At 45.3% G+C, this 13,857-nt stretch overlaps 1 protein-coding gene across 6 annotated transcripts in view; it reads left to right on the top strand.

Moving 5' to 3' along the window:
- Window positions 1-13,857, top strand: part of LOC138737246 (WD repeat-containing protein 26) — a 261,475-nt gene that overhangs the window by 208,242 nt on the left and 39,376 nt on the right. The window contains exon 13 of one of the 6 annotated variants that reach the window (XM_069887980.1): window positions 12,527-12,764. The exons of the other annotated variants lie outside the window; for them this stretch is intronic. Coding sequence (XP_069744081.1) covers window positions 12,527-12,594 — 68 coding nt within the window. The 3' untranslated portion in view covers window positions 12,595-12,764. Of the gene's footprint in view, window positions 1-12,526; window positions 12,765-13,857 lie in introns of those variants that run through there. 6 annotated transcript variants of the gene reach the window in all.

The raw sequence follows: 13,857 nt of genomic DNA, 5'->3' as shown, positions 1-13,857 counted from the left end.
ACTCCCTAACCATTTTATTCAAATCTCAAAAAAAAATTTTATTAAGTAAATACAGAATAGATTGGAACAAATATTGTATATGCGGAAAGATTCATCTTAATTGTATTTATCCTTCCCATTAAATTAATAGGTAAATCTTTCCATTTAATCAAATCAATTTTAATTTTTTTCATTAACAGAGCATAATTTAATTTATATAAAGATTAATAATTAAAATTATACCCAGATATTTAATTCGATCAGTCATAGAAATATAGGAAGTAGGAACAGGAGGAGGCCAAAAATGGCCCATCGAGCCTGCTCCACCATTCAGTACGATCATGGCTGATCTAATTTATGACCTAACTCCACCTACCTGCCTTCTCCCCATATCCCCTAATTCCTCTATCATATAAAAATTTATCTAACCGAATTTTAAATATGGTTTAATGATGCAGCCTCAACTACTTCCCTGGTTAGAGAATTCCAAACATTCACTACTCTCTGGGAAAAACTATTTTTCCTCATCTCTGTCCTAAATCTACTCCCCCGAATCTTGAGACTGTGTCCTCTCGTTTTAGTTTCCCCGGCCAGCTCAAAAAACCTTCCTACATCTATCCTATCCATACCCTTCATAATCCTAAATGTTTCTATAAGATCTCCTCGCATTCTTCTGAACTCGACAGAATACAATCCTAGACGATTTAATCTTTCATCGTGTCAACCCCTTCATCCCAGGGATCGACCTAGTAAACCTCCTCTGGACCGTCTCCAAAGCCAGTATATCCTTCCTCAAATATGGAGACCAGAACTGGACACAGTACTCCAGGTGCGGTCTCACCAGTACCTTATACAGTTGCAACATTTCCTCCCTACTCCTGAATTCAATTCCTCTAGCGATGAAGGCCAACATTCCATTTGCCTTCTTAATAACCTGCTGCACCTGCAACCTAACTTTTTGCGATTCATGCACAAGCCCTCCCAAGTCCCTCTGCACAACAACATGCTGTAGTTTTTCACCCTTTAAATAATATTCAGCTCTTTTATTTTTCTTGCCAAAGTGGATAACCTCACACTTACTCCATCTGCCAGACCTTTGCCCACTCATCCAGCTTAACTCTATCCCTCTGCAGACTCTCCACATCCTCATTACAATTTGCTCTTCCACTCAATTTGGTGTCATCCGCAAACTTGGCTACACCACATTTTGTCTCCTCCTCCAAGTCATCAATGTAATTGATGAACAGTTGTGGGCCTAACACTGATCCCTGCGGCACCCCACTTACCACTCTCTGCCAACCTGAAAAACTCCCATTTATCCCGACTCTCTGCCTCCTGTCAAACAACCAATGTTCAATCCAGGCCAATAGACTTCCCCGAACTCCACTTTCCTGTAACTTACTGAGAAGTCTCTTGTGCGGCACCTTATCAAACGCTTTCTGGAAATCCAAATTTACAACATCAACCTGTTCCCCTCTATCCATCGCACCCATTATATCCTCAAAGAATCCTAACAAGTTTGTCAAACAAGATCTTCCCTTTCTAAAACCATGCTGCGTCTGCCTGTTTGAACCCTTACATTCCAAAAGTTTCACTATTTCATCTTTAATGACGGCTTCAAGCATTTTTCCAACTACAGATGTCAAGCTAATTGGCTGATAATTTCCAGTCTTCTGCCTACATCCCTTCTTAAAAAGTGGCGTGACATTTGCTGTCTTCCAGTCTGCCGGGACCTGCCCAGAATCCAAGGAATTTTGGTCTATGACCACCAATGCATCAACTCTAACTTCTGCCATTTCCTTCAGAGCCCTTGGATACATAGCATCGGGACCAGGTGATTTGTCTGGCTTTAGTCCCATTAGTTTCTCCATCACTACTTCCTTTGTAACAACTATTTTATCAAGGCCCTCCCCAACATTCGCATCCTTAACTCCGCACTTGGGCATGCTGGACGTGTCTTCCACCGTGAAGACTGACACAAAATATTTGTTTAATGCCTCGGCCATTTTCTCATTTTTTGCTACCAGTTTTCCTTTCTCATCCTCCAAGGGTCCTATGGTAACTCTGGCCACCCTCTTTCGTCTTATATATTTATAAAATTTTTTGCTTTCGGTTATTATATTTTGTGCCAATTTACTTTCATAATCCTTTTTCCCATTTCTTATTACCCACTTTGTAACCCCTTGTTGTCTCTTAAAGTTTTCCCAATCTTCCAGTTTCCCACTGCTCTTTGCAACTTTGTACACCTGCGCCTTCAATTTTATGCTCTCCTTTATTTCCATTGTTAACCACAGTTGATTTTTCCCTCCCTTGCTGCCCTTTTTCCTAACCGGAATCTATTTTTGTTGAGCATTACAAAATATTTCTTTGAAAATCTTCCACTGTTCCTCAACTGCTTCATCAATGAGCCTGTGCTCCCAGTCCACGCTGCCCAATTCCTCCCTCATCCTATGGGAGTCACCCCTGTTTAAGCATAATATATTCGTTTTAGATCTAACTATTTCCCCTTCCATCCGAATGAGAAATTCAATCATACTATGATCGCTATTTCCCAGATGGTCTCTGACTATTACATCATTTACTCGACCTATCTCTTTGCACAACACTAGATCCAGGAGAGCATTTTCTCTTGTGGGTTCCTTAACCTGCTGCTCAAGAAAGCTATCACGGATGCATTCTATGAAGTCCTCTTCCAGACTCCCACGACCAACTCGATTTTCCAAATCTATGTGGAAGTTAAAGTCCCCCATGACGACTGCCGTATCATTATTACATGCCTCACTTATCTCTCTATTTATTTCCTGTGCCACTAAACTATTGTTATTTGGTGGGCGATAGATAACACCCACCAATAATTTTTTCCCTTTGTTATTCTTTATCTCTACCCAAATGGACTCAACATTATGCTCTTTAGATCTTATATCATCCCTCACTATTGCCTGGAGCTCATCTTTGATTAAGAGTGCAACTCCACCTCCCTTACCATCCTGTCTATCTCTTTGCACCACCTGATACCCTTGAAAGTTTAATTCCCATTTAGGGTCACCTTGTAGCCATGTTTCCGTGATGGCTACCAAATCATAGACATGGGTACCGATTTGCTCCTCAAGTTCACTGACCTTATTTCTAATACTGAGGCATTCAGATAAAGTGCCCTTATGCTCTTTGTCCTTTTAATATCCAGTGACTTCTGTAACCTTTTCTTTTGATTTTTCTGCCCACTATTTTTCTTTGTAATTTTCTTAACACTATCATTGACCTGAAAACTCACTGCACCATCTGATTTTTTACTTTCTCCTCCCAACATTACTTTTCCTAGTTTACTTTTCCTGGCCATTACTTTATCTTCCCTACCCTTTTTCCTATCACTCTGGTTCCCATACCCCTGCCAAATTAGTTTAAACCTTGCCCCACTGCTGTACCAAACATACTTGCCAAAATGTTGACACCTTTTGGATTTAGGTGCAACCCCGTCCCTCTTATAAAGATCATGCCTTCCCTAAAAGAGATCCCAATGATCCAAGAAGCCAAATCCTTGCCCTGTACACCAGCCCCTCAGCCACACGTTCATTTTCCTTATCCTTACATTCTTTTCATCTCTTGCATTTGGAACAGGTAGTAATCCCAAGATCACCACCCTAGCATTCCTGTCTTTCAGCTTTCGTCCCAGCTCACTGTAATCCCTTTTCATTACCTCCTCACTTTTCTTGTCAATGTCGTTTGTACCCACATGTACCAAGACATCAGGCTGCTCTCCCTCTCCTCTCAGAATATTTTGGACCCGATTTGTGATATCTCGTACCCTTGCACCAGGGAGGCAGCACACCATGCGGGTATCTGGCTCACAGAACCTCCTGTCTGTACCCCTGACAATGGAGTCCCCAATAACTACTGCATTTCTCCTCTTCCTTTTCTTTTGCACCACTCTGCCAGGCTCATTGCCATTGACCTGGTCCACTTCAAATTAATAATATTCTTATAAACTGAATAATCTCCTTCATTTACCGGTAATATTTCACTTTTTTCCCCAATTAACTTTATATCCAGAAAGACATCCATATTGTATTAAACGTTCCTTCAAGTGTAAAAGTGACTGAGCTGGGTTTATTAAATACACCATCAGCAAATAAATTAATTTTATACTCCTCGTCTAAAACTTTCATACCTTGTATCTGTGTATTTTGTCTTATCAACTGTGCTAAAGGTTCAATCACTAACGCAAACAAAGCTGGTGATAAAGGACGACCTTGACGAGTTGATCGAGTTAACTTAAAAGATTCTGAAATCAAACTATTCGTCAATACTCTAGCTACCGATTTACTATATAGAGCCCTAATCCAACCAATAAAAGAAGGACCAAACTTAAATTTCTCCAAAACTTTAAACAAAAAATTCCATTCAACTCTATCAAATGCTTTTTTTGCATCTAAGGATATCACCATCGGATGATCTAAAGATTGTCGAAATCTATTAATCAAACTAATCACGCACAAAATGTTATCTGAAGCATATCTATTCTTTATAAAAACCTGTTTGATCAAAATGAATCAACTTTGGTAAAAATTTAGCCAATCTATTCGCTAATATTTTATCCAACTGCACGAAAACCAACAAGGTCGGGTCAGATACAGCAATGAGCTCTCTGAACCCTTCTCCATTAACAATGGCGTGAAGCAAGGCTGTGTTCTCGCACCAACCCTCTTTTCAATCTTCTTCAGCATGATGCTGAACCAAGCCATGAAAGACCTCAACAGTGAAGACGCTGTTTACATCCGGTACCGCACGGATGGCAGTCTCTTCAATCTGAGGCGCCTGCAAGCTCACACCAAGACACAAGAGCAACTTGTCCGTGAACTACTCTTTGCAGACGATGCCGCTTTAGTTGCCCATTCAGAGCCAGCTCTTCAGCGCTTGACGTCCTGCTTTGCGGAAACTGCCAAAATGTTTGGCCTGGAAGTCAGCCTGAAGAAAACTGAGGTCCTCCATCAGCCAGCTCCCCACCATGACTACCAGCCCCCCCACATCTCCATCGGGCACACAAAACTCAAAACGGTCAACCAGTTTACCTATCTCGGCTGCACCATTTCATCAGATGCAAGGATCGACAATGAGATAGACAACAGACTCGCCAAGGCAAATAGCGCCTTTGGAAGACTACACAAAAGAGTCTGGATAAACAAGCAACTGAAAAACCTCACAAAGATAAGCGTATACAGAGCCGTTGTCATACCCACACTCCTGTTCGGCTCCGAATCATGGGTCCTCTACCGGCATCACCTACGGCTCCTAGAACGCTTCCACCAGCGTTGTCTCCGCTCCATCCTCAACATCCATTGGAGCGCTTTCATCCCTAACGTCGAAGTACTCGAGATGGCAGAGGTCGACAGCATCGAGTCCACGCTGCTGAAGATCCAGCTGTGCTGGGTGGGTCACGTCTCCAGAATGGAGGACCATCGCCTTCCCAAGATCGTGTTATATGGCGAGCTCTCCACTGGCCACTGTGACAGAGGTGCACCAAAGAAAAGGTACAAGGACTGCCTAAAGAAATCTCTTGGTGCCTGTCGCATTGACCACCGCCAGTGGGCTGATATCGCCTCAAACCGTGCATCTTGGCGCCTCACAGTTTGGCGGGCAGCAACCTCCTTTGAAGAAGACCGCAGAGCCCACCTCACTGACAAAAGGCAAAGGAGGAAAAACCCAACACCCAACCCCAACCAACCAATTTTCCCTTGCAACCGCTGCAATCGTGTCTGCCTGTCCCGCATCGGACTTGTCAGCCACAAACAAGCCTGCAGCTGAATTGGACATTACCCCCTCCATAAATCTTCGTCCGCGAAGCCAAGCCAAAGAAAGATTTTATAATCTACATTTAACAACGAGATTGGTCTATATGAAGATACTTTCAAAGGATCTCTATCTTTTTTAGGAATTACTGTAATTAAAGCACTAGAACAAGACTCAGGTAATTCATAATGTTCTCCAACTTGACGTAATACATCCCCAAACACTGTAGATAAATCATCATTAAAAATTTTATAAAATTCATCCGAAAATTCATCATCACCAGGCGATTTACCGTTCGGCATTTCCAGCCTAGCCATTTTAATTTCCGAATCAGTAAATGGTTCTTCTAACTCCTGTATATCTCCATCCTCTAATATTGGTAAATTCAACTGTGATAAAAAAAAAAGATCAATCGATCCAGTTTCCTGTTTTCCTTCAGATGTATATAACTTTTTATAAAATGAATAAAACTCATCATTAATCTCACGAGGTTTATAAGTAATAAGAGAATTCCGTCTAACAGCATTAATAGTCCTCGATATCTGTTCTTTCTTTAATTGCCACGCCAGTACCTTATGTGCTTTCTCTCCCCTTTCGTAATACCGTTGTTTAGTCCTATTAATCACACATTCAAATTGATAAGATTGCAAAGTATTATATTGCAATTTCAGCCTAGATAATTCTATTTTCTGATCTTTTGTAGCATCTTTCTGAAATTCCTTTTCTAACTCATCGATCTGTTTCTCTAATTCAAAACGCTTGATTTAATCGATTATTTTTTATTTTAGAGGTAGAACTAATTATTTGTCCTCTCAAATAGGCTTTCATAGCATCCCATAATACAAACTTACTTTGAACAGAATTAGAATTTTCTTTCAAAAAAATTAATTTTTTTTTCAAAAAATCAATAAATTACATATTTTTAACATTGTATTAAATCTCCAACGATAGGCTATTTAAATTTTCTCAGAAGTCTCATATGCAAAATATAACAGAGAATTATCTGAAATCACCCTACAAATGGTTACTTAAACAAAAGTAGTTTTTAATTATCTTTAAACATGAAAACAGAATCAAACTTTAACTTATCTCTATTAACTTAACTAACCCCTTCTAATTCTAAGCACACGTGTATGATGTGTGTAAGAATTTAAGAAAAGTTCTTTGGTTCATATTTCAGTCTCACTTCTCATTCTTTCAAGTTCACTGGTTGCAGGCAATTTTTATACTGTGCACAGAATTTAACATGTATAAAGTTCACCAGGCTTTGATGCTTGAAAGGTAAATGTTTACCGCTCAGGAAGGTTCTCGTAGGGTTTGCAGAGAGATTTGTTGTTCCAGGATTTCCACAACTGAGGTATCACCATTAGTCACCTCAATGTCTCGCTGATGAAACTGGCCTCATCAGAGTTCTCCAAATGATAACCACTTTCTTTCATGCTATCACAGAGTTCCTTTCTGTTCCACTTATTCCAAGAAAAACATCAGACAGATAGCACTTCCAGCCATCCGCCACTCTGGAGCTTTCTGTTTTCAACAAGCTTCTCCTGCTTGTTTCAGCCGTCTTTCAGTGTCACTCACACACTGGCTGAGTGTAGAGCTCGTTGAAAGAATCAAAGACTTGTTGATCCAAACCAAGGCTTTTATTAGCAAAAGACAGGAGCTCTTCACAGGTGGCCGACCAGTCCGGAATGATCCGACCTGGCTAGGGACACAACCTTTTAAGGCCCAGACAATAGGCGTGGCTTAGCTCTCAGCCAATCGCTCTAAGCACAGTCTAGATACAGTAACTATATACACTATGTACATTGGTGATAGATCTGTACTATCACATTCACCCCTTCTTGGAGAACTGACCCTGGAAAAAAAAACAAAAACGAGGGAGAGACTGAAAGGAAGGGGTAGGTCAAGGACTGTAGCGGTCAGGGGGTCTGACCATCCGGCGTGACCACCGTGGTGCCGGGATTGGGGTCGCTGGAGTGGTGTCGCCAGCGGGCTCGTCGGGTGTGACTGCTCCTTCGCTCAATTCCCCAGTCGTGTTGTCAGCAGGGTGGCCCGGGTCATTGGGGTGTTGTTGGTCCTTCTGTTACGGCACGGATCCTGGGGAAGAAAGAGTTGGGGAAGGTTGGGTTGGGGGGTTTGCTGGGTCTACCGCGTCCTGAGCTAGGTCCCGCACCGAAACAGTGTCCTCCCGCCCGTCTGGGAACTCAACGTAGGGGTAATGTGGGTTCGCGTGGAGTAGAGTCACTTGGTCAACCAAGGGGTCGTTCTTTGAGTGCCGGACGTGGCATCGCAAAAGGACGGGGCCAGGGACGGTGAGCCATGCCGGTACAGTGGTTCCTGATTCGGATTTCCTCGGGAAAAGGAACATCCTTTCATGGGGGGTGGCATTTGTTGCAGTACATAGGAGGGAGCAGATGGAGTGTAAGGCACTAGTGAGAACCTCCTGCCAGTGAGAGGTGGGGAGACCTTTAGACCGGAGAGCCAGTGTAACCGCTCTCCATATGGTGGCATTCTCCCTCTCGACCTGGCCGTTACCGCGTTGGTTATAGCTCATGGTCCTGCTTGAAGCGATACCACACTCCAGAAGGTACTGTTGCAGCTCTGCGCTCATGAATGAGGAACCCCTATCACTGTGGATGGAATTGGGGTACCCGAAGATGGCGAAAATACTGTGAAGGGCCTGTATCACTGAGGTGGCAGTGGTGTCTGGGCAGGGCACAGCGAACGGGAAGCGGGAGTACTCGTCGATGGCCGTAAGGATGTAGGTATTACGGTTGGTCGACGGTAGGGGCCCCTTAAAGTCTATTCTAAGACACTCGAAGGGGTGGGTGGTCTCGATAACGTGGGAGTTATCCGGACGGAAGAAGTGGGGCTTGCATTCAGCGCACACCGAACAGGCTCGGGTCATGGAGCGGATCTCCTCGACTGTATAGGGTAGGTTGCGCGCCTTCACAAAGTGGGAAAACCTAATGACCCCTGGATGACAGAGCGCCTCATGGAGTTTCTGTCGTCTGTCCATCTGTATGCTGGCGCACGTCCCCCTGGAGAGCGCGTCAGGCGGGTCGTTGAGCTTACCAGGCCGGTACAGGATGTCATAGTTAAAGGTGGAGAGTTTGATTCTCCATTTGGCGATTTTGTCGTTTTTTATCTTACCACGCTGGGTGTTGCTGAAGATGAAGGAGACCGCGCGTTGATCAGTCAACAGTGTAAAGCGCCTCCCAGTGAGGTAATGTCTCCAACAACGCACGGCTTCAACTGTGGCCTGGGCCTCCTTCTCGATCGAGGAGTGTCTACTCTCTGAACCCTGGAGGGTTCTGGAGAAGAAGGCTACAGGCCGACCGGCCTGGTTCAAGGTGGCTGCCAGGGCGAAGTCGAATGCATCGCTCTCGACTTGAAACGGGACAGACTCATCGATCGCGTGCAGCGTCGCAGCGGCGATGTCGGATTTGATTCGATCGAAAGCCACTCTGGCTTCGGTCGAGAGGGGCAAGGAGGTGGTCTTGATAAGAGGATGCGCCTTGTCGGCGTAGTGTGGAATCCATTGGGCATAATACGAGAAAAGGCCCAGGCAGCGTTTGAGCGCTTTCTGGGTATGGGGGGGGGGGGTAAGTCCATTAGGGGATGCATGCGGTCAGGATCTGGCATGACTATCCCGTTCTCCACCACGCAACCTAGAATAGTGAGTCATGTGGTCCAGAAGACACACTTGTCCAAATTGTAAGTCATGTTCAGCCGACGGGCAGTTTGAAGAAATTTGTCTAGGTTGGCGTCGTGGTCCTGCGTGTCGTGGCCGCAGATGGTGATATTGTCCAGATACGGGAAGGTAGCGGTTAGCCCATTCTGGTCCACCATCCGGTCCATTTCCCGCTGGAAGACGGTGACACCATTCGTGACCCCGAATGGTACCCTGAGAAATTGACATAGCCGCCCATTCACTTCAAAGGCCGTGAATGGTCGGTCCTCGCAGCGGATCGGGAGCTGGTGGTAGGCCAAACGTAGGTCAATGGTGGAGAATATGCGGTATTGGGCGATCTGGTTCACCACATCCGTGATGCGTGGGAGGGGGTACGCATCCAGGAGCGTGAAGCGGTTAATGGTCTGGCTAGTCGACCACCATCCGTAGTTTTTCCCCGTTCTTGACAACCACCACCTGGGCTCTCCAGGGGCTTGAACTGGGTTCGATGATGCCCTCATCCAGCAAACTACGCACCTCACTTCTAATGAATTGCCTGTTTTCGTAACTATATTGCTGACTTTTGGTGGCCACAGGCTTCCAGCCAGGGGTGAGTTTTGCAAAGAGTGCTGGCGGGGCAATCCGGAGTGTGGAAAGGCCGCAGGATGGGCACGGGGGCGGGTTGCTCGGGTGCTTCGGGGGTGGGACGATGGCAGACCGAGAGGGGGGCGTGGGGTCCCCCAAAGTGTAGGGACACCCTTCGGAACTGACACTGGAAGTCTAATCCCAGCAACACTGGGGCGCACAATTGGGGAAGGATGAATAATTTGAAGTGGGTGACCGTTACGCCCTGTACTTCCAGCGTGGTGATGCAATATCCCTTTATCCCAGTCGAGTGCGACCTCGTCACTAATGAGATCCTCTGGGTAGTGGGGATAATGTCAAGTCCTCAACAGAGGGCCAGATCTGGCTGGATAAAACTGTCAGTTGACCCAGAGTCAAATAAACAATTGGTGTAGTGTCCATGCACTTTAATCAGTTCCATTGCTCTGGTGAGGGGATGAGAGCATTGCTGGTTTAGTGTTATTGAAGCAGTTGAGAGGGGAGTTCCGCATGATGACGTCACGCAACGGTATGACGTCACGCAACGGGATGATGTTGTCAACGCTGGAGGAGCAGGTTGGAGGAACTGCCGGAAGTGCTGTTGTGGCAGCGTCGGCAGATGAAAGGTAAGTAGTGGGGTTTGTAGTTGCTCGCGGTTGGCGGGGGTAGGTCGGCGGTCGGGCCCCGGCTGTCGTCAGCGACGGACGCTAGGGTGAGTACCTGGTTGGCCCCAGGGGTGTCTGTGGCAGCGGCGGTAGCATTGGCCGCGGGGGTGGCTGTGGCAGGGGCAGCGTCGGGACCGAGGCCGGGTCGAGTGTTCCGCACGGGGGCAAGAGGCGGGCCAACACCATGGTTGCGAGGGTGGGCTGCCCCTTCCGGGTTCGGCGTCTCCGTGACGTCAGGCGTTGCCGTGCAGGGGAGCCCTCGCTCTCATTGGACGAGAGCTCTGGGGAAGAAGAGTTTGAATGGGATAGTGGCGGTTGGGCTTCACACGAGGCACTGTGTTTGCCGGCGGCCATTTTAGACCTACAGACTGCAGCAAAGTGGCCCTTTTTAAGGCACTTCTGGCACCTGGCTTTTCTTGCTGGGCACTGGGACCTGCTGTGCTTGTCCCTCCCGCAGAAATAACATTTTGGGTTCGCACGGGGCAGGGTAGCAGCAGCCGACAGGCCGTCAGTATCTCGGGGGGGTGGTAGGGTAGAAGGGCACTCTACTCACATCAGAACGAGGGGTCCAGTCCCTAGAGAGCTCGTTGGACTTTATGGCTGCATCCTCCATTGTGATTGCAATCCGGGCCACATCCTCTAGTTTTTCTACCCCTTGCTCGAGCAAGTGCAGCCTCACTTCGTTCGATCGGAGCCCGGCCACATAGGCATCCCGGACGAGATCGTTTGTGATCTCGGCAGCAGTTTTGTCCACACAGTTACAGTCCTTGCCCAACGCCTTTAATACTTGTAAATATGCCCTGCTGGACTCGCCGGGCTGTTGCTTCCTCGACGCAAGCACGAGCCGGGCATGAACTCTGTTTACCGGTTGATCTTTCAGTACCTTTATGGCTGCGGTGTAAGTGGTCTCATCCTGGATGTTCTCGTAGACTCTCAAGGACACCATAGACAGCAATGCTGTTAAACGCTGGTTATCCTCCTCCACCTCAATGAATCTCAGGAAGTTTTCAAAGTTCAGCAGCCAGAACTTAAAGGCTTTGAAGGCTGTAGCTGACTGTGGGTCGATATCAAGTTTTTCTGGCCGAGTTAAACGCTCCATCCCTTTCAAAAAAAATTCTTTTTGCTAATAAAATTGTAGAACTCGTTGAAAGAATCAAAGACTTGTTGATCTAAACCAAGGCTTTTATTAGCAAAAGACAGGAGTTCTTCACAGGTGGCCGACCAGTCCGGAATGATCCGACCTGGCTAGGGACACAACCCTTTAAGGCCCAGACAATAGGCGTGGCTTAGCTCTCAGCCAATCGCTGTAAGCACAGTCTAGATACTGTAACTATATACACTATACACATTGGTGATAGATCTGTACTATCACACTGAGAGAGCTTGTTTCCCCTCTCTTTCTCTCCAACTGAAACTGCTAGAAAGCCCATGTGACTCTCTCACTTGGAAAAACCCTCACCTTCTTCAGCAAACAACAGGAATCATCCTTCTTGGTCAAGCTGTTGTCTTAGGTAAACAAAACCCAGGAGTGACCTTTCTGTGAGCACTTTGTAAAAAGGTCAGAAGCCTTGTAGATTCAACCAGCCAGCCTGTCTCCAATCCAAAACAATAGGAGAACTTACAAACTTCTTACAGACAACATTCATTTCATGATGTCATTTCAATTTGCACCTGCTTGTGAAATGTGCATAACATTCTCCATAGTTTCTGTAATGTTACTGAATATGAATTTCAAATAAGATTGTTTTAAAATGTGTGTATGTATGTTACCTACTCTAATTTTACCAAATTATCCCAATATGTATCTACTCCATTACAGGTAAGATTTTAGAGTCCATGAGTAAGGATGTTTTGGGGTATTTGAAAGCACAAGATGAAACTGGATGAAGTCAGCATTGTTTCCTTCGGGGAGATCTTTCATGGCAAACCGGTTGGAGTTCTTTGAAGAAGTAAAAAAAAGCAGAATAAACAAAGGAGAGTCAGTGGCCTTTACCTTCTGCCAGTCAGCCAATCTTCTATCCAAACGAGTAACTTCCCTATAATACCATGGCCTCCTACCTTGATTAGCTGCCTTGTGTGCAGCAGGCACCTTGTCAAAGATTTGGAACAAAGGGGGCTTTTTCTGGCTGACAGCCAGGATCAAGGGTCGGTATTAGGTTTGCTTTTTTTCAATTATATGTAAATACAGAATGAATTGCTTTGTGCCAAGTTGGTGGATGATAGAAGATAGATGAAGGGATGACTAGTGTTGAGGAAGCAAGGGGTGTGGAAAGGGATTTGGACAGGTTGGGAGAATAGGCAATGAAGTGGCAGGAGGAATGCAGAATTGGGAAATGTATGGTCATGCACTTTGGTAGAAAAAGTAAAGTAGATAATTTTCTAAGTGGGGAAAGAATTCAGAAAGTCGAGGTCCAAAGGGATGTGGGATACTAGTGCAGAATCCTTACAGGTTAACTTGCAGGCTTAGTGAGGTTGAGAGATTGGAATGGTAGAAGAGACTCTAAATAGCCAAATTCTGCTTCTTCGTGTTATGGACTTTAAACAGCTAAAATTTAAGGGATTGAATCTGGCGCTGTCTGTAACTAGTTTGTATGTTCTCCCCATGACCTGCATGGGTTTTCCCTGAGTGATCCAGTCCACTCCCACATTCCAAAACGTATGGGGTTGTAGGTTAATTGGCTGTACTTGGCTAGAATCAGCTTCCTCTGTGTTGTAAATAAAATTTAACCATCATAAAGGACACCCATCACCTGATGACAAATATTCAGGCAGAAGGTACAGATGCCTGAAGACCAGCACCTCTAGGTACAAGTACAGTTTCTTTTCCAACAGCTATCAGGCTCTTGTCATCTGAATGACGATACCACAAAAGGATTGTCTGAAATATTGGTGTCACTTTTTTTGCAGTAGAATGTCTGAATATTTATTGTCAATTTTGTTGCATGTATTTGTCTCTTTAAATTCATTTAAAGTTATTCTATTGTATTTGTCTTTTTAGTTGTTCTTCTAGTTTATTTACAAAGTACCTGTTTAGCTGTAGCAAGTTGCTGGGGCCACACGGATGGCATAGCGATTAGCGCAACATTATTATAGAGCCAGCGATTGGGACCTGGGTTCGAATCCCACGCTCTCTGTAAGAAGTTTGTAAGT

Source organism: Narcine bancroftii, chromosome 6, assembly GCF_036971445.1.
Source record: "Narcine bancroftii isolate sNarBan1 chromosome 6, sNarBan1.hap1, whole genome shotgun sequence".
Lineage (NCBI taxonomy): Eukaryota > Metazoa > Chordata > Chondrichthyes > Torpediniformes > Narcinidae > Narcine > Narcine bancroftii.
This window is presented reverse-complemented; position numbering and strand designations above follow the sequence as displayed.